Source organism: Passer domesticus, chromosome 1 (assembly GCF_036417665.1).
Source record: "Passer domesticus isolate bPasDom1 chromosome 1, bPasDom1.hap1, whole genome shotgun sequence".
NCBI classification, from domain to species: domain Eukaryota; kingdom Metazoa; phylum Chordata; class Aves; order Passeriformes; family Passeridae; genus Passer; species Passer domesticus.
Genome location: NC_087474.1, coordinates 121,982,128 through 122,005,821, shown reverse-complemented (window position 1 = coordinate 122,005,821; position 23,694 = coordinate 121,982,128). Strand labels below are relative to the sequence as shown.

Genomic DNA, 23,694 nt, shown 5'->3' with positions numbered 1-23,694 from the left:
GAAAACGGCAAGTGAGGAGTAATGAAGTAATGTAGCTAAGAATCCTCTTACTTCTGAATGCCAGGAGATCTCCAGAGTACTTCCAAGACTTGCTGTCTCCTTTGTAACTTCTCTTAGTGACAAGAAGATGGGATGGATTTCTGTAAGTGACTGAGTACTGATAGTTGCTTAAATGCTTCAACTTTATCAACATTTGACCTGAGCTCTAAGAGACACAGGCACCCTACAGCCTGAAAACTCTTCCCCAGTACTTTAAGCTCAGCCCTCAGACATCACTACTTAGTCTGTTCTAAGCAAGGGGTAGAGAGGTGTATAACAGCATAGGTTTTGCTTCCATGATTAAGTATTTGGGACTCAGAGTAAAGATATCATAGTAAATATTGATGTGAGGAGTAGATAAAGAAATTAAAGGGGAAATAAAGTAACTGTTCTCTCACCTTTGAGCATTTTATAAAATACAGTGCTAGTTTTATATTCAGTTGGCTCTGAGTTTAGAGAGACACCTGATTTAAACATGACGTTCCTAATTTTAAGAATCTCCCAGCGGATAACGATTCTGGTGATTCTGGCGTTTAGTTGAACTGGTGTTTATTGCTTCTGGTCCTGTAATACAGCAGTGGTGTAGATACCTCCACAGCCCACAGCACTGCTGAGTACTGGATTTGATGCTGACATTCTGTTTGTGCAACAGAGGTACATACAGACTCCTTGCCATTATGTCATAGTGACAAACGTCATATGAAAAGTTTTCATTTTACATTTTTCAACAGCAAAAATGAAATAATGGAACGGTTGCATAAAGTAAATTACACTGCTATTAAATTACTGTAGGTTCTTACTGGAGTCTACAAGGATAATCTTATTTCACTTTCTGTATTTGTGTCCAATTTTCGTTACCCGCTTTTTCTTACCCACTGACATTATCTAATGACAGAGCTCAGGAAGAGCTCTTTCTCTTCTCTAAGGATGCTTGATGAGGCAGGCTGGCACTGGAAGTCTCTCTACAGAAACACTCGCCTGTTGCTGCTTCTCTCTCTAACTTGGCAGGGGAGCCCCGGGCTCCGGGAGCAGACGCACCGCGGGACCCCCTTCACGGTGGGGCGGGGGCACGGATGCTGCCGCATCTTCGTGAGACGAGGCAGAAGGGTCCCTGAGCGGGGCCGAGCCGAGGTGGTGCTACCTGCGCGGGGCAGGGAGGTGGTGCGGCCCGGGGTGCGATCCCGCCCCAGGGAGGGATCCTGACCCCGCTCCCGGGGCCGAGCTCAGCCGCTTGCTACCCGGGCTCTGCGCTGGGAGCTCTTGGGGAGGGACGTGGAGATGAGAGCCCGGGCGCTCTCGGCTAGCAGCTCCCGACCCTCCGGGAGACCGGGGAAACGCCTTTTGCGCCGAGTCCCGGCCGCTCCTCCCGGGGAGGGCGGCCACAGCCGCTGTCCCGCCCCGGCCGCGGGGGCCACCGCCGCCCGTCCCGTCCCGTCCCGCCCGTCCCGTCCCGCTGCACCCGGGGCGGCTCCAGCCGCGGCACGGGGGTCGCGGCTGCCCGGAGCTCGAGCTGCCGTGCGCGGCTGCCGCCAGCGGGACCGAGCGCTACTTACGGTGTCGGCAGCGGGGCCCGGCCGGGCGTCCTCCCACGCTTCCCCTCCGGTCCCGGCGGGCTGGGCGACCGGGAGCGGCGGCTCGCCAGCGCCACGCATGCGCCCGGCCCGCGGGCTCGGCGCGGCCGCGGGTGGGTTCGCTCGCCGGGGCTGGAGCCGCAGGGAGCGAGCCCGGCAGCCCCCGGCCCGGCACGGCCCGACGGGGTGCGCTGCCGCCGGGTCAGCCCTGGCCAGGCGAGCACCGGGGGCTGCTCTGCTCAGGGCCGGTTTGCAGCGGGGTTAAACACAGCAGCGCCCGCACCGCGGCGGCGGGCTGGGGAGGGCGCGGGGGAAGCCATGGGACGGGCGCCGCAGGGAGGAATGCCGGAGGGACCGGCGTGAGAGCGTGTGAGTGGAGTGTGCGCGCGTTTGTGTGTGTGCGCTGATGGGAGGGAGTGGGAAGGGCTTGGGGAGGCGGCGGTGCCGCCGTGGGGCTCGGTGCTGGTGTTCTGTGCTCACAGATGCCTTAGGGGAGAGCCGGGCTTGTCAACCCGGCGCTGGAACATGCTCGCATTTTAAGTAACTGCGTGTTAAGATACACGTCTTCCCTCCCCTAGCCGTCTCCTGCTTTCCAGCGGCGCTGGGCTCGCCCTCCCGTTCCGCGGGGCAGGTGTGACACGGCTGCGGCTCCGTGCGAGGCGTGTGCCGGGGCCGCGGGCTGGGCGCTCACCCCGCTCCTCGGAGGCGCCCTTGGGAACATCGCCACGTTTAGGGGATTCTCTCACCGATAATGACCCGCCGCCTCCACCCCCCGGGCAGCCGTCTGCCGGGACAAGGCTTAACGGGACGACTGCCGCTTGCTAGTACCTCCGCCGTTCCCGGGCAGACCGACACTGTCTTCCCGCGAAACAAAGACTGATCCGGTGCGCGAACGCTCTGCGCGTTCCCGGTTCCCGGAGCTGGGCACCCGGCTGCCGTCGGGGCTGTTCCCTTCCCGCCCGCGCAGCGGGTGCGGAGCAGGGCGGCCGCAGGAGCCGCCTGGCCGGAGCCAGCGGACGGGGGGCGGTAGGGATGGCAGCTGGGACCAGCGGCCTTCGCTGGGCGCCCGGGGGCTTTGGGGCTTTGCCGCGGGAGCTCTCCCTGCGCCCCCGAGACTCCCACGCCGCTGCCGGCTGAGGGCACGTGGGCGGACAGCGGCTTCCCTGGTGCGGGGAGCAGGAGGAGGAGGAGGAGGAGGAGGAGGAAGGGGTGGACGCGGCCCCAGGAGCGGTACTCACGGCGCCGGGAAGCTCGGGGGCAGCGCGGGGCTGCGGCGGCGCGGCTCCGTGGCACGCCGGGCATCTCCGGCGCTCCGGGGGGAGGCGGCTGGGCGGCGGCGGGGCCGGGGCGGGGGCCGGCGGCGGCTCGGCCCAGCGGCCCCGCAGCAGGGCGGCCAGCGGGCAGCGGGCGGGCGCCCCGCTCCCGGCCAGCAGCGCCGCCAAGCCCGCGGGACACAAGCGGGGCTCCGGGGCCTCTCGACGGGGCACCGAGACGAAGCGCGGGCAAGGCCGGCGGGCAGGGAGCTGCGGCCGCAGGAAGGGGCTGGAGAGCAGAGCTGACAGCGAGGAGAGGGGCCTGGCAGGCCTCGGAGTCTGCGGCGAGCGGGGGAGGTGTGGGAGCGCAGGGACGGGGCGGGAAGAGAGAGAGAGAGAGAGAGAAACACAAAGTGAGCATCACCGAGGGGGCAGGCGGGGGCCCCGCACACCCAGCAGAGCCCCGCAGTGCTAAGATGAGGGTTGGAGTGCTGGCAGCCGTGAGCTCACACCCTGCTGCCCTCTCACCCCCCTTGTCCCTGAGTACACTCAGTCTTTTTAACTTTCCTAAGCCGATCCTTCAGGTCAGGGCCGGAGGACAGCTCTCAGTGCCCATTAGGGTTCGGGTCTGGCCATACTGCCAGAGGAGCACGGGAACGAATTTTGCCACTTACAACCTACACCCAAAGAGCACCCCCCCAAAAAATCCCCACCCGAAAAGCCGACCGCAGACGGCGGCCGGAGCTGCGGCGGGGAGCGGAATGGAGGCACTGCCGCCCGGACCTGTCCAGGGTCCTGAACCCGCCCCGCCGCCTCCCGCCGCGGCCGGGGAGCTCGCCCACATCGGCGAGCGCCGGGTGGCGCGACCTTGCCCTTCCTCGCTGAGTGCCATTGTCCTGCAGAGAAGGAGCCACCTTGATGGAGCACGGGCCCTGAGCAGGAACGGACAAAAATCACTGTTCTGCTTCCCTTTTCTCTAGTAATGATTTCTACCTGTTTTTTTTGGGATTTCAGGATTTCATCAAGGTTTCATCAAGACCATCCCAAAACATTGTCCCTATTTCTGGCCTACAACCAGACATCAAAGGGACAGAGAGGAATTGAAGTCTACACAGTGTGAAGAAAGCCCTTCCCACCGTGATGGTGCTGCCCTTGAAGGCCAAAGGCACTGCTACAGCAATGGGGAACACGACTGTGGTGCCATTGATGCCAGGGAAGGCGCTTGCTAGAGCTGAAACCAGCGGGGAAAGCTGCCATTCCTACACAGAAGGAGAGCTTGCTGTTGCTTAGCAGCAGAGAGTTCCCCTAGGTCTGTTTGGAGAGGTGAACTATGGCAGAAACTGGACAGTGTTCCCAGGAGATCAGAAAAAATAGAAAAGTTTATTCCCACCCCAAAAGTTGATTCCCACCCCAAAACCCCACTCAGTGTTCCCCCTGCCCAGTGGCAAGGAGCCCTTCTGCAAAGCTCTGCCCTTTTGGTTGTGGCAGAAAGCATAGAACTGATGTTGAACAATTTTCTGTGCCAAACTACAATTGCCGAGGCCCAGACAGCACCTATGGAGATATTATAGGTTTGACAGGTAGGATTAAATGATACTGCCTTGTTCCTTGGCAGGGAAAAGGGGACAAAGTCTCAGTAAGTGTACTAAGGTCGTTGTTTATGTGGTTTAAGACCAAGCTCAAAACACCAGTTAACACCACTGGCCTTTGAATTCAGCTCTTGGTCACTCCACCAGGACAGGCAGTCATTTCTCAGGCTGGTAAGTAAATGTGACTCCCCTAAGACCTCTCTACACTATGGTCCCAGGTGGCATCCTAAATCTTAGCAGGAATGCTTGATCAAGTTCAGGTTTAAAATGCTGCCAGTATGTAAAGCTGGGAGGTATGTTCTTGCTCCATCATCCTTTCTATTTGTCTCAGGACAGTCATGATCTGTTGTTCCTGCCAACAAGCAGCGGGTTTGGAATGAAGTGATCTTTAAGGTCCCTTCCAACCCAAACCATTCCATGGTTCTAGCAGACATCTTATTAAAGAAGGCTATACAGTTTTTTTCAGAATTCATGATGCATAGTGATGGTGGGTAGTACTGTATAAAAATATGGTATTTATGCTCCCTAGCATGAATGGTGGTAGATAAAGAAAGCCACCTAAGCTAAATATCTTCCAGGGATTGGGGTTTGCAGGCAACTCTGTCTTGCTCGGTAGGCAGGTACCTCTGCATCACTGCATGTGTACACAGCCACATCCTGAAACAGCTGAGTGGTGTGGCAGCATAAAGTCCTCACAAAAGTGTTAACGTAGTCATCTTCTCCTCCTTTCCCCGTGAATGATGGATGCAGGCTGATGTCCAGCTGCACAAGACAGAACTGCATAAACAAGGGCTTGGACTTTGATGAAATGGGGCTTAGAATTGAGAGAGCTGAGAGACCCAGACTGGAACCCTTTCTCTCCCTAAAGGAATGTGAGTATGCATTTCTCATGCATGAAAGAAAATTCCCTCAGTCATCAGAGCAGCTTCCTCTGCATGTGTCTCTGTGACCTTACTCTTGGTCCCCTCTACTGCTCTACTTTGTTCAGGTTAAATCAACTTCTCTGGGACAGAGGGAAAGCAAAATATCAATCTAGCAAGGCTCAGGAGTATTTGACCTTGCACTTATTTCTGTTTCAAAAAATAAGTTATGGAAAATTGAGAGCTTACATGTGAGCTGTGCATTCAATATAATTATCCCATATAGGGGCACCTTTTTTCTGTAACACACATGGTAAATAACAGATCAGGAGATCTGGTTTCAATATATCTACCAGTATATCAGGTATTAGAAAACACACCTCCACCCTTTACTTGACTTTTCTGACTATTTCACATTAGACTCATGAGTTTCTGATAAACTTTTAGGAGGAGATTCTATCCCACATGGAGTAGGTTTTTTTTATTTTATTTTAAGTCAGAAAGTGATGGCTTTATATGAGGGTACCTCTGATATTTAATATTGTCTCTTTGGACGTTTCTTAGACTCCACTCTCCCTCTTTCTGCAAACTTGTCCAGTTAACACGTTTTCCTAATTTTGCCTTTGTGGAAATGAAGAAATCTGTTATTATTCTTATTTATTTTATTTTTTTTAGTGAAAACTTGTATGGCGCCTTTTTATTTTTTCTTTTTAATTTGTTCTCATTATTCAGAGCAGGTGATAAGAAAGATAATACAGAACATGTATCTGTATTTTAATAACACTCCATTCCAACACTCTTGCAGTCACACGTCAGTGGGTGACATAATGCCCATACCAGCTCTTTTGGGGCCTGTTTGCCTTTAAGGTGTGAGGGCTGATTGCTGTCTCATACCTGAACTTCTGCTCCCTGCCCAAGGAGAGGTCATACACATTTCTATGGCAGCTTTTGTGTTCTAGTCTATTTCAGTGTTTCCTGCTCCCTTAAATTGTTAAAAAGAGAGCTTCTAGACCATTGAATGGAGCTGATTCATAGTGAATTAGGGAGCAATTCAAACAGAGAGTAAGAAGCCATTTTTTACCTTTTTCATTGACATTAAAGTGCACTTGTTACAAATCATTTTGAAGACTGATAGGTTTTCTGGGAAAGGAGATATTTTCAGCAGGAGAATGAGTTTCCAGGGACTTCAGCTGAACTTCAATTTTTTTAATGTATCAGCAGTATTCTAGTATTTGCTTTCCCTTACCTCCTGTTAAAAATTAAAAACGTAAAAAACCAAAAAAGAAGATGTATTTAAATAACCCTATTTTGAAGTGAACATAATCCCAATGATAATATGGGAAGCAGCTTTGCTGAACTCTTAAATATCTGTGTTTTTTCAACATCAGTTTCTTACAGGCGTAAGCCACTTTTCTTTATGGATCTATCAGTAGATGGTTTCAAGTAGAAAATATAGGTTCAAAGCTGATGAGAGGAAGAATAAACTGGCATCTTCAAACATGTAAGACCAACTATAGACTACTATGGTCCCACAGAGTATTAACTAAATTGTCTCCTGTGTGCAGAGATGCCTGTTAGTATTAATTTTTCATCAACACTGATAGTAGTGTGTTAATTAATCAGTAGAATTTACTTTGTGTAAGCCAAAGTGTGAAAGCCCCACTGTCATGTCATTCATGCAGTCACAGGATGCCTCTTAGTCTTTTTCTGGAGGATTAGATTTCCTCAAGATCTGATGCTAAAACCTGTGATTGCATTACGTTAGGGCTTGACAGGTTATCAGAATGGTTAGATGTGATTTAGATCTCAGTGCAGTAAAAATTTTTTGCAGTTGGTGGCTCTGCTTAGTGCTTTGATAATTATTTCATCACTGTAAGGTCATTTTCTAGCGTGATGTATTTTCTCAGGGTTGTCCAGTCCCATATGTATGTTCTGGCAAAACCCTTAGCTTCTGTATTTGTATCAGTCAGTGTCTGCTCCAAAGCTGCAGGAAGCCTCTGCTGTCTCTGCTCACAACTCTGTTTCTTTTCTACTCCTACATATCACATCTTTATTACTTCTAAGGCAGAGGAAACTTAAAGAGAAATAACATTTAAGAAGGAATTCAATATTAGAGCTAAGGATGTGTTCTCCAGTCATACTGAATTGGCACTGAATGCTGGGTTTCAGAGGGTCAGAGTCAGCTCAGTGATGGTTCTACTCCCCATTCTGGCCCAGTCCAGCTGATGGGTGTGGGCTCTGTGGGGTTTGTGAGCCCTTGGCCTGCTCTGTGGCCCAACTCCTGTTTAAAATCCTTGGTGATGCAGAGCTTTTGGCAGATTTACAGACTACATAGGAATGTGGTGGCTTGGGCAGAGAAGGTCTAATTAGAAACTGCAATGTGATACACACAAAAATGAAATCTTTGCTGAAGTGCAAGTGCACTAATAAACTCTGTCATTCATTTAATTTGTCATGTTTGGCAGATTGAATCTTCACAATATTCTCTGATCCTCTGTCTTGATGTATGACATTAAATAATTAAAAATAGAATGTCAACCCAAATGCATACCTTTTGTTTTAAACCATGAGGTTAGCATACATCTATAATTCTATCCTCTATTTTTTCCCCCATGAACCTTTGAATTATTTGGAATAATTGAAAACTATTACAGGTACAGCTTGATTAAAAAGAAAAATCTTTTTTATCACGACCATGTTGTGTTAGTGTGTGTGCCAGCAACATGACAGACCCTGTAGGAAGTCTCTGGTCAAAATGTTGATCAGAAAGAGATTTGCTTCTGCATACCAAAAACTGTGAGTTTCCAGATGATGGAGGAAGCAGCTCAGGGATGCTCATTACAAGCTTCCAGAAGGTGTCACTGTGCACCTACACATGGGGAACCTCAACATTTAAGGATTGGTGCCAAAGTACTATTCCTCCTTGTGCTATTAGGGCTCCTCTTCTCTGCCCATTTGGAAATTAAATGATCGATTGGAGAACAATATTTCTCTTTTTTCATGATAGAAAAAGTAAAAATATCTCCATAGTATCACTGTCACTCAAGAGGTACCTATCCAACCGTGACGAGCAGAAGTATCTCTGATATTCTGGGTCACACATAACCTAATTATTACACAGGATTCTTACTTGCAAGGTAATAAATATAATAAAATTAAAGAGGAAATCAAAGCTGCTATGAATGCAATTTTTAGGTCTTATAGAGCAGTTTGTAGTTACGTTCCAGAGCTGATTTAGACAGGAAGATTAACGGGGCAATTTGCAACCAGTGTCCCTGAACAGATCGAGGTTTCAGAGTCTTTGAGTAGTTCAAAGAGAGTCTGAAAGCCCGGTTGCACAAGGTGGCTGTACAGTAACATTCCAGCTTGACAAGATTTCTGAGGAAGACACAGTGATTTTTGCCATTAATTTTCATCAGGTTTTGGACCTTATAAAATATGGATCAATTGGAAAATTATGCGGCCATGTTAAAAGACTGATGAGAGAAAATATAATGCACTTGTAGGACTAGTGGTGGAGAAGATGAAAGGAGAAATACACTATAATTCCTTTGAAAAAGAAGAACAAAAGAATAAAGAGCAGGCAATGAGGGACTGCTGAAGAGTATGAGGTTAAAGGGCAGTAGCAATGAGAATGTTGCAGGCTGGTGCTGCCTGGAGACAAAACTCTGTATTTGACTCATTGCAAACTAGATTGAGCTGGTGCCCAGGAGTATTTATCCAGCATCTTAAAAAGACATATGAATGATGATGAGAGGAAAATGAGCTGATTTGATAAGAATAACACCAAGAAGAAGCTGTGAACGTATTTTGAGACAGGGAAGACTTCAGGTGTTATCTATCCCAGTGTACTGATTTATCAGTGGCACCAAACACTCTTTAAAAGAGATCAGGTTATCCCTGTTATGCAGAAGTGAGTATGCCTGTGGAATTGAATAGAAAGCCCTGGAGTCTCCTTGAACAATCTCTCACTAACATTTATTTCAGAGATGTCTTATGTGATTTTGCCCCTATAGGAGTATCTGCCTAGATTAGAGAGACTGTAATTACAGAGAGCCCAAGTCACTGCCTGAATGCTGTGCTTGCTTTAGGCTTGAAGCAGCATCACAAATGGTATCAGTTCCCAGGCCTCCCACCGCAGATACCGAGTTATAAGTTAAAGACAGAGGATCTCAAGTAGACAAAGGAATAAAGAAACAAACAAAAAACTCCAAACAAACACAACCCCAACAAATGTGCCAATAAAAACAATAACAAAAAACACCAACAAAAAACCAACTCAGAGTTACTGAGCTTTTGAGGAAGGCACTTTATATGTTCCTGTGAAACCACATTTCTCCTGTTTGATGTACAGAGAGGCTGACTCTCCATTCTGCAGGCTGGGATTTTTCTCTGGCTACTCCAGGGCTATCTATCGTATTTCCCTGCACTGCACTTTGTTTTGGACTCTAGAATTGTCCTGAGAGAGGAAGAACAGCACTCCTGATGGATAGAATTTTGGACATTCCTATTTTTGTGTCCCATTTTTGTGCATCACTGTTCAAATCAACTCACTGACACACTTGAAACTTGTTCCCCTCCATTACACTACTGCTTTTAAAGATCATGTTCTCATCCTGGGCAGACAAAATGTTTCTTCCAACCTCTTTTCTGCAATTCATTTCAACCATACCTCCTGACCAAACCCAGAAAATACAAGGTGGGACTAAAATTGTCCTGTCTGCAATAGCCTAACCTCTTCCTCTGTTCTGTAACACCTCTAACTTATTTCTCCTGATGATTAGGAAAGGTTGGTAGGAACCTGCTTAAAGTGTGCTGGTTTAGAACCCAGAGGGATAAATGAGAGAGCATAGTTTCTTTGTGAGTCTGAAACAGTTTTATAACCAGAGCTTGCCACTGTTTTCCAGGTAAGACACTATTTTTGTACTGAAATGAAGTGCAGGCATTTAACTGCACAGAGTCTGTATGAACAGAATAAATGCAATGCAGCAAGAAAGACTAGTCTGTCATCAAAATCAGAATCAAACAATTCAGTGAACATTAGGTTATGCTAGTTGGAAGAAGTGTCCTTGGCTTTTAAGGGCTGTGACTCACTTTGTCAGTCTTATGACTGGAAAATTATTCCATGCCAAACCATTCAGAAGGTCTGGATGAAAACTGAGAAACACCGTTTAACCCTCTTATTTAGAGCCCATATTAAATATAAATGCTATACATGTCCTGTGCATTACCATGCAAAATTCTGGGTAATGTCAAAATCAGTAAATGGAGCAAGAATTTGTAAATGAAAAAACAGGAAAAGGGGTCAGAGAGGAGCAACTCAGCAGCATCTCCAGCACAGTCTGAGCACCTCTGGAAATCAGCGTGAGTTCCAAAGGTGTAAGTGCCAAAGCTCATCGGGGATACTAAACTACAGAATTAGCAAGGAATCCCTTGAAGGAGATTTTCTTCCCCAAAGACAACTGTCTCATAAGAATCCATGTGTTTGAACAAATTGGTCTGGTAATAAAAAGAAAAGAGCACAGATTTTACAAAATGAAGGACTGCAATGCAAGGAAATTAATACTTTAAATATTATAATCTATCTCTCATAATAAGTTGTTTCACCTTTGAAGAACAAATAATTTATCCTATTTTGGTCTAAGCCTGACCCAATCTTTTTGCTCTTAATTTGATTATTTTCAAAGGAAGCAGTGAAGTCCACAGAACAGTGAGAACTGTTTTCTTCTTTACTTAGTCCTAAAGTAAATCACACAAAATGTCACAGGAAAAAATCACAGCTACTTCCTGAAATTAAGCTGTGTTCACAACTGGTACCAAATAAATAACAAAACAAATCTGAGCCTTTCCCCTTTTTCTGTATAAGTTCCTCAGCATAGACCTGACATCTCTAGGCTCCTGAAAATAATTTAATCTTTCTTGTGAGAGTAATTAAGTGCTTGGTACAGTGAACCAGAAAAAATGATGTGACATTTTTTGAGACAATCAGCTGCTGCTTGGCAGGCATCACTGGGCAGCTCCTGATTTATTTTAGCCTGCTCTTACCTTTAACAGTTGATACAGTATTTTAGATTGGAATTACTTTGAGACTGACACAAATATATAATACTGAAGGCAATTAGCTTCCTGAGCTGTTTCCAGCCATGCAAAGTGGTAGGATAAATATCTGTTAGCTTAAAGATCTCAACATCTGAATTCCTGAAAGTTTTGGAATCAGCATTAGGACAGGGAGGGGCTTTGGGAAAGACCAAGCCTTCTGAGACATCTGGAACTGTCAGTAAGCAGGCACAGACTGCTGCAAGCCAGGCTTCACCAGTTCACCTCCTCACAGATCCTTGCTATTTCCCAAGTAATTTCCTCAGCCCATGTTTTGGATGAGTCTGATGGAAAAATAACGTTCTGCCTGTCTCACTTTTAAATTTTAATGCTTGTGAAGAAATATACAATTATTTACATTGTACATAAACAAGGTGTTTTCATCCCCTCTGTGGTCTCTGGGAGAAGAGTGATGCTCTCCCTTGCATTTCCTGGCTTGGCATGGCTTTGACCTTCCCAGAAGGATGCACTTAGCTGTCAGCTAGCAACATGAAGCTTGGCTTGAAAGTAAGGTATTTGTGATAGGATTCTGATCTCTTTTTGCATCTCTTTTTTGACTGAGTATGCCTTATGAAAAGACGCAAATAAATGGAAGTAAAAAACTGTCTTGTTATTGCACAGAAGGGGCTAGCAAATGTAGGACTGAATAAGTATTAAAAGGCTTGAAATAAACATCTATTTTTCTGTGGAGTCTGAAATTTTTGCGGAAAGAAATTACTGTGAAAAAGCATGTGTGGAAATCATGATTTTTGTGTCTTTGCATCACTCATAAGAAATGCATCTCAGGTAGCATGCATTGTATACAAACAGGAAAGGAGAAGGAGTAAATTACTCCTCATGCTCACAGTATACACAGCAAGGAGTAATGAATTTAAACAGGGATATTCAGGCTGATCCTAGCAACAAATGTCAGATGGCACTTTCAAACTCCCACCCAGAACTGCCTCTAATAACCTTAGATCACAGAATGAGTTGGGTTGGAAGAAACTTTTAAAATAATGTATTTCCAACCTCCCACACCTTATGAATGGGACATCTGCCACTAAACCAAGTATATTAGAGCTCCATCCAGACAGGCCTTGAATGCTTCCAGAGATGGGGCATCCACACCTCTCTAGCAACCTGCTTCAGTGCCTCACCACCCTCACAGTCAAGAATTTCTTCTTTGTATCTAATCAAGACCTCCCCTCTTTCAGTTTCAGCCCATTTCCCTTTGTCCTGTCACTCCATGCCCTTGTAAAAAATCCCTCTCCAGCTTTCTTATGGGCTCCTTTTAGGTACTGGAAATCAGCACTAAGATCTCCCTGGAACCCATTTTTCTCCAGGCAGGACAACCCAAACTCTCTCAGCCTGTCTTTGTAGGAGAGCTGTTCCAGCCTCTGATTACCATGATACTGCACCCCACACCATTCTGCTGGTCACTGGAATGATTTGCTAATCTGGTACTTCAGGATTCCTCTGGCACTCAGAAATCCCTGAGAAATATGAGCTGAAAAAACCCCATACACCAATTCCTCTTTCAATTAGAAATAAGTTGTATTGGAAAGAAAGCAGAGTACAATCAGCTCGGGTGATCCCTAACACAACACGGCATGGAGGCTGAACTGCAAGTCACAGAAACACCAATTGCACTATGCTGGGCTGGTGATGCAGAAAGGTACATAACTTTAATTTTGTATTTTACCAAAAGTCATTTACTTTCATCAGGTTTGACTGTGAGAGGTATATAATGGAGTAAAGGTAAATTGCTTCTGACTCCCAGACACCCAAACTAGATGCCTTTTTAAGAAGGTCTCTGCGATCTTCCAGAGAAATGTTGTTTTTCCCAGCGTCCTTTATCTAAATTGTTAATTCCTGCTGGTGAAAGGATACAGTAAATTAATGTATTTGTAAACCTGAAGCTCTCCATATCTCAAATGAGTTGATCTAGATTTAGGCTGAGTAGGCTATTTATTAATCAGCATGACATTTTGTTCCACTTAAAGAAGATCACTGTAAATTAATAAAAACAGTCTCTGTAATTCAGGTCAGTCTAGGATTGTTTTGCTGAAAATTATCCAGAACTAGTGTAAAAGCACTTTGTCTTTTGGTTTTCATATTCATTAAATTCTTTCTGACAGTAATATCTTAATCAGCCCAGGAATCTGCATTTTGCCCATTTCAAAGATGCATATGTGAAAAGGAAGCTTTAGGACTATTTCAATAGTAAAATATGTAAATCACTAAATTAGAAAAACACATTATTGCAAATTAGTACAAATTATCTATGAGGACTAGAAAATTTGCACACCATTAATATGCAAGTAATCAACCCATTAATGTGTAGTACATTATTATTTTGACAACTTTTACAAAAGAATGCCCTCTGATTGCTGTCTATGCAGCTATTATTGGCTCACAGACAATGCTGAGCAATATAGCCAGCTATTCTCTGAAAAAATGTTTCTGGATGCAAAAAAAAAAAAAAAGAATTTATGAATTAAAAATATTATTATGCCATGTAATTACAGAACAGTTTAAAAAGAAAGACTCTTTGAAGAGCTCTTTGTTTCACAGAATAGTTGAGATTGGAAGGGGTCTCTGCATATTGTCTAGCTCTGCATCCTGTTCCTCAGGCTTCCCAGACCTGTGCTGAGCAGGATTTGGAGTGCTCTGAGGATAGAGACTTCATAACCTCTCTAGGCAACCTGTCCCACCACCCCCACAGTAAAAGACCATAACTTTTTATGTCTGATAGAACAATTCTTGCTTAAGCCACATTAATTTGTTCTTACTTTCATGCTAAAGATTAAAAGATAATGTTTTAAAAGGAATTATATTTAATACTTTGAGCTGCCCAGAGCAGACTATGGAGGAAATGTGGAAAGAAAAGCCCAAACCCAACACTAAAGATCTCTGCAAGGCTGTGCAGGGGTAGCCAGCAAGTGGTGAAAATGAGTCCCATGCACTGATAGAAGCGAAGCCAGTGGCTCACTGCAAGTCTTCCAAGGCTATGTCTGCTGCAGGGTGCCCCATCCACAGCACACTGTGCTCCTCCACTGCCCCCAGCAGGACCCACAGAGCTGAACTGGCCTCTCCTGGCCGACTGTTCCCAGTTTATATACTGGGCATGACACCCTGTGGTGTGGAATGTCCTTTTGGCCACTTTGGGTCAGTTCTCCTGGCCCTGCTCCCTCCCAGGTGTTGTGCACCCACTCACCAACAGAACATGGTAAATGGAAAAGTCCTTGACTTAGAGCAAACAGTGCTTTGCAACATCTAAAACTTCGCTTTGTTAGTAAAGTTAGTCTCACACCGAATCCAAAACACAGCTCTGCATCAGTTACTTGGAAGAAAATTAAGTTTATCCCAGCTGAAACCAAGACAATACTGCAGGTCTCATAAAGGTTGATAGTCTGTAAAAATGTGCAGGAGTAGCTCTTTCTTAACTAGTGAAAGCACTTCAGGGACAAGATATACAATTGTTATAAAGGATACACATCCAGCAAACTATATTAACCACCAGAGAACATCACAGAGAGATAATGCTCTCCAGCTTGCCCTAGAAATAACTTTGCTTACCTTTAAAACTAAGTGCTTATGATTTTATTTCATTGTCTTAGTCTATAACTATTTGGCAAAATACCCACTCTTTTCCCTATCAAACAGTATACTTTATCACCAAAGAAGTTGTAGGTATGACTAGTTGCTCATAACTTGGTGGTCCTAAATGCCCCATAATACTTCTATATTTCTCCCAGAATTCTGTCTTACTTTGAAACCTTACTTCTGGATAAAATAGAGCGTCAACCATGTCTCAAGTTTTACATCTGCTGTGTAAGAATAATTATTTTGGCAGGGATGAAGAATGCTGGCTGCATCTGAAAGGGGTTCAATCCCTAGCCATACAGTTTGCATCCCCTGCCCATCTCAAACATGAGAGAATATGTGACTGTTCAATTATGTTTCAGTCCTGTTCAATTATGTTCAGTACAAGACCTGTTCTGAAGAACAGAAGTGTGTTCTTGGTTTGTTCTCAACAACCTCTGACAACCACAAGCTTGCAGCCACACAAATGCTGCCATGACTAAGTATGAAAAACATACTGCAAACATACTTGGTGGGGATTATATTGACTGAAAAGGGTGAGTATATTTACTAATACCAGGACTTTTCCTACTTTTAGCAAAGATAAAGCCCACATCTGACTTCAGAGGGACTGTTAAGAGCAACAGCAATGACTGCCAGCACTCATTAGCTGAAGACACTGGAGTACATGTATAAAAGAAATGCAATTATTCAACTGGAATCAAAGTTTTGCAGATAACTTTTATGATTTTTGACCTTTCTGGAATTGTTTGTGAATGGATTCCTATTTTATCAAATAAATTATGATTCACAGCATTTGCCAAATAATTTAGGTGATCTATGCATGGTCATGAGTGACTTCCACATTACAAGCAGTTAATAGAATAATGCTGGCCATCTCCAGGCCCAAAGGATTCCTGCAGAACTACATCAGCTAGATCAAGGATAAAGGATGCCATACTTCCCTGGGGCTGCTCCTTCAGACAGCATGCTTGAGGCCACTTCCATTTCTGCCTGAAATTAAATGGAGAGGACTTGGCAAGCAGGAAAGCCACGCTGGTATAACCAGGTGCCACGGTGCCTCAGCCTACAGGTTATTGTTTAAGGAGGATTCATACTTGCTCTCTGTGGCACATACCTTCTCACTTAACACTATGCTGTTCTTCACCTCTCTGCTCCATGCCCTGTGGAGGAAAGGAAGCCCTTACACGTGAGGCAAATGTCAGCAGAAGCAGGAAAGGATTCTGCTTCAATCCCTCGCAAGAACAGGGCTGCCCCCTCACAGAAGGTGAGCTGGAAGAAAAGGGATCCCACATCCCACTCCCACTACTTGAGCAAGGCAAACAGAACACAGACAAATTCAAGAAAAACCCAGATCATAAAAGTATCTCAGCAAGGTGGAAGTCAGCTCCTCAGATCAGATTTATGACCAGGTCCCACAACCACGAGGCAAGCCCACACTGAGAGGTGACAGCCAAGGTCAAGCAGAAAGTCAGCCCAGGGTGGGAGGCTCCATCACGTGGCTGTCTCTTGGCTGGAGACCATCACTCCTTCAGGCTCAGCTCAAGGGAACAGGCTCTGGGGGCTAAACTTAAACAGAGCTGCTGGTCCATGGGTGAGGGTGGAGGCCCCAGCTGAGGCTGTCAGGGCCGTGAACACTTATTAATGCCCTCAGAGGCCTCACATTGCTTTCCTATCTGCACTTGCTTGGTCCCTTGCTGTCTGTAGGTGCATTATCATGTAAACCCAACCAAATCTGGAGACTGTGTGCTTAGAAACCAAAATTATGTTATAGAAGTGAAACAGGTTCTATCCAGGTGTAATCTGGACATGAACTAAAATGTGCCAGCTCTCTGGGGAACATTCTCACCCTCTTCTGAAGAAAGGATAGCAATGAGATCTGTGGAACAGGACTGTCCTCGCTTGTAAAATAAGCATGTATTCTATTTTTGCCATCTGTTGGGGGTTAGGCAGTTTTTCTTATCTCTTTCAAGAACAATGACACTGCCAGGAAGATAATCTCCTGCTGATGGGCTATTGAATTACTCACTGTGGCTGGTAAGATTAGTTACATCATCCCATTGAGAGATGCTCCACCCAGAGGGAGGAGCCAAGCATCCCTGCCACCATAAAACAAGCATTTCTGAGACCACAGACAGCCTTCTTCGCTGGATTTCCCAGAGGAATCAGGAACCGAGGCCCAGCTGCTCCTTCGCCGCATTTTCAGAAAGGATCTACACCCTTCTGCAGATCGCCGCTCCAGGAGGAGCAGCCACCATCTGGCTGGACTGCTATCAGCACCCTGACTTCTCAGGGTGTCAGGTTTTTCTCACTCTGCCAGTGGTTTTTTGCTTGTGCTAAATTACATTGTTATTTAGTTTTTTTTCTTCCTAGTAAAGAACTGTTATTCCCATTCCCATATCTTTGCCTGAGAGCCCTTTTAATTCTGAAATTGTGATAATTCGGAAGGAGGGGGTTTACCTTTTCCATTTCACAGGAGGCTTTTGCCTTCCTTCACAGACTCCCGTCTTTTCAAACCAAGACAAGGACTTTGGCTAAATTTTGTCCATAGGGGAAAGAAACTGTGATATATTTGAAACCTTGAACTATCTCCCTATACAGTGCATCATATGATGCAAGGCATCATAATGTTTCAGGGGTGTTTTATTTTGTTTACTTGCAAAAAGCTCCTTGGAAGCACACTTAATGTGTCTGTGTTAGCTCTGGGTCAACAAAGTCCTCCTATCTTTGTGTTGATAGTGGTAAAAAGCAGTTTATTCACTTTTGCTTTTTAACACTTTTATAAATCAAGATACAAACATGCCAGAAAAAGGCTTTTTAAGCAATGCAAATGGAGATAGAAACAAACAACTCATTGAGTTAATTTACATGTCATGAAGAGAATTTAAAAGGCCTTTAAGCTTTGCCTACCACTTTTCAAAAATATTTCTCTTGCAATTCAGTTTCTCTTTGAAAGCACTTTCAAGAATAAATAAAACTAATTCAAGTGTTCCATTAAAATATCTAGGGTTGTTGCTGGGTTTTTTGTTTGTTTTGGTTTTGGTTTTGGTTGTTTTTTTTAATTGAAAAATTTATTTGATATTTTGGCTTTTTTACCCTTTGGCATGTTGAATTAGATGCCAGCTTGCTCTCAGAAGCAGTCACCAATCACACTGAGAAGTATCAAATCCAAAACCTCATCTAAAGTGGAAGGGACCATGGGAATTAATGAGGACTGTGGAATCAGTCTGATCAAGGACCCTGTCAGTCATACAAATTACAGGTCTAAGAACATAATCTCTCTATAGCAACCTGTGTCATATATAGAAATGTTTTATCAAAAGAACCTGAACTTTCTGTACATTTCAATGTCACCAGGAGTTATTAAAAAGAAAAAAAAGTTTTAATATGATCTCCTCAAGTCTGGAAGTGTGACAAACTGGTCTTGAACCTTACAAACCTGAAGTAATTTTCCTAAATACTGCTAGGAAATCATGTAAACCCTCTGTGCAGTGGTGCCCCATCAGTAAAAGAGAAAGGCATTTGTCGTGGTTTGGCCTGGAAATGTGTTTTTGGAAAGGTCTAAGTCGGGCTAATCAGGGGCCAAATTCAAAATTGACATTTAAGGTGGCCATTAAGGGTTTGGATACGCCTCTGAGAACACACGGGGGTTAAAAGCAGGAGATTCCCAGAGAACTTCTTCTTTGGGAATCCGGCGTTGGTGAGTAAGGTCCGACCTCTCCCCTGCCCAGCTGCGTCTGGGTGGGGGAGGGGGAGGCCATGACAGGGAGGAGGCCAGGAGCTTCACAAGTGCAGAGGTGGAGGAGAACATGCAGGGATTGATGAGACTTGAGATGTCTGGGCAGCCCCCCCCGGAGAGAGGGACAGAGATTGTGCTGGCAACTCAGCCGGCCAGAAGCGGGGGATGCGTCGAGAGAAGGTGCCCGGCAGATGTGGGAGTCTTTGGGCAGGCAGAGTTGAAGATTTTAACCCCTTTGTAGACTAATAGAAACCTTACAAATACTGAATCCTCTTGAATCAGGATGAGGTGAGAGAGAGATGAGAGATGGGCAAGCGTGAGGAAGGCTGGAAGAGAGAAGAATCCTGAGTGGAAGAGATAATAGAGTGGCTTTGGGCTGGACTCTTTCTTGTATAGCCATAGACAGACCCGTGTTTTTTCTCTGTGACCCAGAGACTGTATTTAGGGGGAGGCAACACCCGGGAGTCAAGAGTGAAGCAGCGGCGTGAACAGAGACGGCTGAAGGGGGTGTGGGATGCCTTCTGTTTCTACGAAGAGGAAGATCTCTGTTCATGAGGTCCCTCGGCCCCAGGGGGTGAAATTTGGGGGGGACTGGTGTCCCAAGAGTTGAGAGACTGCTGCTTCTGGAAGTGGGTGGAGCATCTTTAAACGGGGAGCCCTAAAAGCAGTCCTGGCCTGTGTCCAGTGGTGAGAGCACTGGACATGGGGCAGGGGGGAGAAGTCACGAGGGCTGATGTTCTCTGGGTGGGGCCATAGATAACACGGAAGCACAAGAGGTTTTAATTGTGCTTCCGGGGGAGGCCTATGCGGCAAGGGGGGACTCCTCTCTCCCTGATGGATTTGAGGGTTGATAATTTGAGGGGTGGTGAATCTGTGGAGAAAAGGGAGGGGGAGGAGGAAGGTATTTGGAAGGTTTTCATTCTTAGTTTAGTATGTGTTCCTTTCTAGATTTGTAATAAATAAAGTGTTATGTTTTTTTTTTTCCTCCATCCCCGAATGAGAGCCTGCTTTGTTCTGTTCCCGGGTCACATCTCACAGCCACCATTTTGAAAATATACCCTTCATAGAGGCCCTGGCATTGTGCCAGAGTCAAACCATGACATTTTTGGTTCCCTGACCGGGAAATCGAGAGTTTTAAGTAAGTAATAAGATGAAAGCTACGAGATGGACCAAGGGGAATAAGAGCAAAGCACGTATTGGGTAATAAATAGGTTGATGATAAAATCTGGGGATGGAGGTTTAGTGTATGTCATTGTTGTATGTAGAAGTATGTTGAATGTAATTTTAGTAATATTTTAGAATGAAATGTGTGTTCTCAGAGGCGAGAGGTGGAATGTCGTGGTTTGGCCCGGAAATGTGTTTTTGGAAAGGTCTAAGTCGGGCCAATCAGGGGCCAAATTCAAAATTGACATTTAAGGTGGCCACTAAGGGTTTGGATACGCCTCTGAGAACACACGGGGGTTAAAAGCAGGAGATTCCCAGAGAACTTCCTCTTTGGGAATCCGGCGTTGGTGAGTAAGGTCCGACCTCTCCCCTGCCCAGCTGCGTCTGGGTGGGGGAGGGGGAGGCCATGACAGGGAGGAGGCCAGGAGCCCCACAAGTGCAGAGGTGGAGGAGAACATGCAGGGATTGATGAGACTTGAGATGTCTGGGCAGCCCCCCCCGGAGAGAGGGACAGAGATTGTGCTGGCAACTCAGCCGGCCAGAAGCGGGGGATGCGTCGAGAGAAGGTGCCCGGCAGATGTGGGAGTCCTTGGGCAGGCAGAGTTGAAGATTTTAACCCCTTTGTAGACTAATAGAAACCTTACAAATACTGAATCCTCCTGAATCAGGATGAGGTGAGAGAGAGATGAGAGATGGGCAAGCGTGAGGAAGGCTGGAAGAGAGAAGAATCCTGAGTGGAAGAGATAATAGAGTGGCCTTGGGCTGGACTCTTTCTTGTATAGCCATAGACAGACCCGTGTTTTTTCCCTGTGACCCAGAGACTGTATTTAGGGGGAGGCAACACCCGGGAGTCAAGAGTGAAGCAGCGGCGTGAACAGAGACGGCTGAAGGGGGTGTGGGATGCCCTCTGTCTCCACGAAGAGGAAGATCTCTGTTCATGAGGCCCCTCGGCCCCAGGGGGTGAAATTTGGGGGGGACTGGTGTCCCAAGAGTTGAGAGACTGCTGCTTCTGGAAGTGGGTGGAGCATCTTTAAACGGGGAGCCCTAAAAGCAGTCCTGGCCCGTGTCCAGTGGTGAGAGCACTGGACATGGGGCAGGGGGGAGAAGTCACGAGGGCTGATGTTCTCTGGGTGGGGCCATAGATAACACGGAAGCACAAGAGGTTTTAATTGTGCTTCCGGGGGAGGCCTATGCGGCAAGGGGGGACTCCTCTCTCCCTGATGGATTTGAGGGTTGATAATTTGAGGGGTGGTGAATCTGTGGAGAAAAGGGAGGGGGAGGAGGAAGGTATTTGGAAGGTTTTCATTCTTAGTTTAGTATGTGTTCCTTTCTAGATTTGTAATAAATAAAGTGTTATGTTTTTTTTTTTCCTCCATCCCCGAATGAGAGCCTGCTTTGTTCTGTTCCCGGGTCACATCTCACAGCCACCATTTTGAAAATATACCCTTCATAGAGGCCCTGGCATTGTGCCAGAGTCAAACCATGACAGCATTTCTCACCCATGTGAAGTAAAGCCTGCAGTTTATTTCAGTTCCCCAGCCTTAGGGCTGTACACACTGCTAGATGGGTAAGTTTTTTTAACCTCCTACCACTAACACAATCCTAGCAGACTCATTAGCTACCAGTAACATTGCTTACATTACATATGTGAAAGGATTATTTGCTGGTATGGTTTATGAATTTTTGGAGACATGGTCCCCCAGAGAATGTAGCCTCATACCTGAGCTTCCACATCACAGCAATTTCAACTCAGCTGAGCTCAGGAAGTGGTTACAGAGCATCTCCTGGGCAGTCCCTGCAGGCTGTCTCTGCTACCAGGGATGAGAGCCACACCAGTAGAGCTGCAGCATTTAGGAACAAAAGCACTAAACAAAGTAAATGGAACAGACAGCAAGCAGGAGAAGGGAAGCTGGCAGCAGTGCTGTTAAAGGGCCTGTGGACAGTGGCTGGCTCTGAACATTCCAGTGGCATTAATGTCCCTCTACAGATAAATCCTTTACAGAATAGAGAAATAATAAGTTATCCTCTGTGAGGTCACTGACTCAGTCCTGTGCACCATGCTCTCAGAGCCACAGCAACAAACTACAAATTCAGGCAATATCTACAAAAGCAATCAGCAAGCAGAAGGGAACAATTCACCTACAGTGAATTAAAGGATGGCTAAATGAGAAATGACTGGGGACATGAATTATGAAGAACTCAGTATCTGGATTTCAGAAACTATGACTGTCAATGGTTAACTTCAAGAGACATTGGGCCTGTGAAAAAAACCCTTTTGCCTTCAAGAGGGTCAAGAAGTCCCCAGGCTCATGTGCCAAATGGACAGAAAACAGGCCAGAATAACAGGAATTTCTGAACAGAGTGTACTTTGTTCATTATCAGAAACAGTTTTCTGATATCAGCAAACCAGGCTGAACATTTTCTTTCAGCAAAAGCAGAGAAAGTAATTTAGGATTTCTGATGAGTGCATTCCGAGAATTCAAATGAAATGGCCTCTTAGAAATTGTTATACTTTGTCTAAGGAAATGGGATGGAGAGATCAATTCTAGCTTTAACTTGAATATTTGTAAGGCAGATGTGGAATTGGGAATGGCTTCTTCCTCTGTCTTTCATCAACCTGGCTGCCTTAGCCCCTCTCTGTGCTGGCCTTACGCCTGAAAAAAGAAAACAATTTTGGTTCCAGGAGTGCAGGACTTTGCTATCATATTTTTTCCCCTATCATGCACAACGGTGCACCACTTTTGTCCCAAAGCTTTAATAAGATACAATTTATTGCATTTGTCTCTCTTGCTGTGCTGCACAGGAACATGCATAAATAAATAAATAATATCAGTTCACCCCTCAGGCAGCTTTCAGGATTTCGACAAAATCTAGAAGATACATGGCTGTTGTTTTTAATTAAGGAATACTCTATAGATTCACTAAAGAGGATTTACTGTAACTCCCTAGTAGACTTCAGTATTATGCAGTTTGATTTGTTTGGCATATCATCTTCTGTCAATTACCAATAAAAATAATCTGACATAGTACCAGTAAAAACGGCAAAATTTTCGGTGTCTAAGCACGAAGCAACATATTTTCCCTCACTCTTTTAGCAACAGATTAGCTTCATAAAGTATGAATAATTTTTGTTAGATGGATGTGTTTATTGTGTTCTTTGAAAGCAGACACTTAGTGGGAAGGCAGATCACCACCTCCTTTGTCACTGTGGTTGCAACATGCTGAGGAATAGAGGGCAGGGGATGAGGCTCAGGAAAAAGGAAAACTGCATGATTAACGATGTCTTGGTGGTAAACAACATGTAGCTGTTGTTCATGACATTAATACTTTCTTTCTCCTCTTTTCCAGATACACCATTTCACCCCCTTCCACAGGACACTTGTATAACTAATCCTGCATTTTTTTTTTCTTACCTTGAAAATCCATTGTGCAGCTTTAATATCTGCTTCATCTTCATTTTGAAGGTTCTCCTTTGCCTGACAGTTGTCTGCATGGTAGCTGTGAGTCCTGAAGTAGAGCACAACTTGTCTCCACATCAAGAAATAAAAAGGTTGTTCCTGAATCAAATTTTACAATGACCTTTTTCGGAAAAGCACCACTTATATTTAATGATGAAGTTAAACCAAATCCCAGACATTGGGCTGAATGACAGCAACATAAAGATTGCTTGTCCTTACACTGATGGACTAATGTCCAGGCCTCTTGCAGCTTGCCAGTTCTTCCTGCAGCCTGGAGGAGTTCTGGAGACAAACAGGATTATCTGCCCTCAGATATCTGCAGTGTCTCATCCCTTCA

The 23,694-nt window shown here is 45.5% G+C and overlaps 1 protein-coding gene and 1 long non-coding RNA gene across 8 annotated transcripts in view; one reads left to right on the top strand and one right to left on the bottom strand.

Moving 5' to 3' along the window:
• Positions 1 to 23,657, bottom strand: part of RGS20 (regulator of G protein signaling 20) — a 38,477-nt gene extending 14,820 nt beyond the window's left edge. Inside the window, exons 1-2 of one of the 3 annotated variants that reach the window (XM_064386278.1) lie at positions 23,313 to 23,591; positions 2,849 to 3,202 (exon numbers count right to left, since the gene is read on the bottom strand). In XM_064386278.1, the coding sequence (XP_064242348.1) occupies positions 2,849 to 3,202; positions 23,313 to 23,435 (477 nt within the window). In that variant the 5' untranslated portion in view covers positions 23,436 to 23,591. Of the gene's footprint in view, positions 1 to 1,592; positions 2,085 to 2,848; positions 3,203 to 23,312 lie in introns of those variants that run through there. The other 2 variants (XM_064386287.1, XM_064386295.1) reach the window with 2 other exon arrangements.
• On the top strand, positions 509 to 23,449 carry LOC135279203 (uncharacterized). Of its 5 annotated transcripts, none has more exons than XR_010346500.1 (4): positions 509 to 1,170; positions 2,189 to 2,494; positions 3,878 to 5,324; positions 15,574 to 18,517. It is a non-coding gene; the product is annotated as an uncharacterized LOC135279203 (long non-coding RNA). The 5 variants fall into 5 exon arrangements; XR_010346499.1 differs by lacking the exon at positions 509 to 1,170 and adding an exon at positions 1,844 to 1,979; XR_010346502.1 differs by lacking the exon at positions 509 to 1,170 and having other exon boundaries at positions 2,095 to 2,494; positions 3,878 to 4,443; positions 5,203 to 5,324.
• Positions 23,658 to 23,694: the final 37 nt, after the last annotated feature.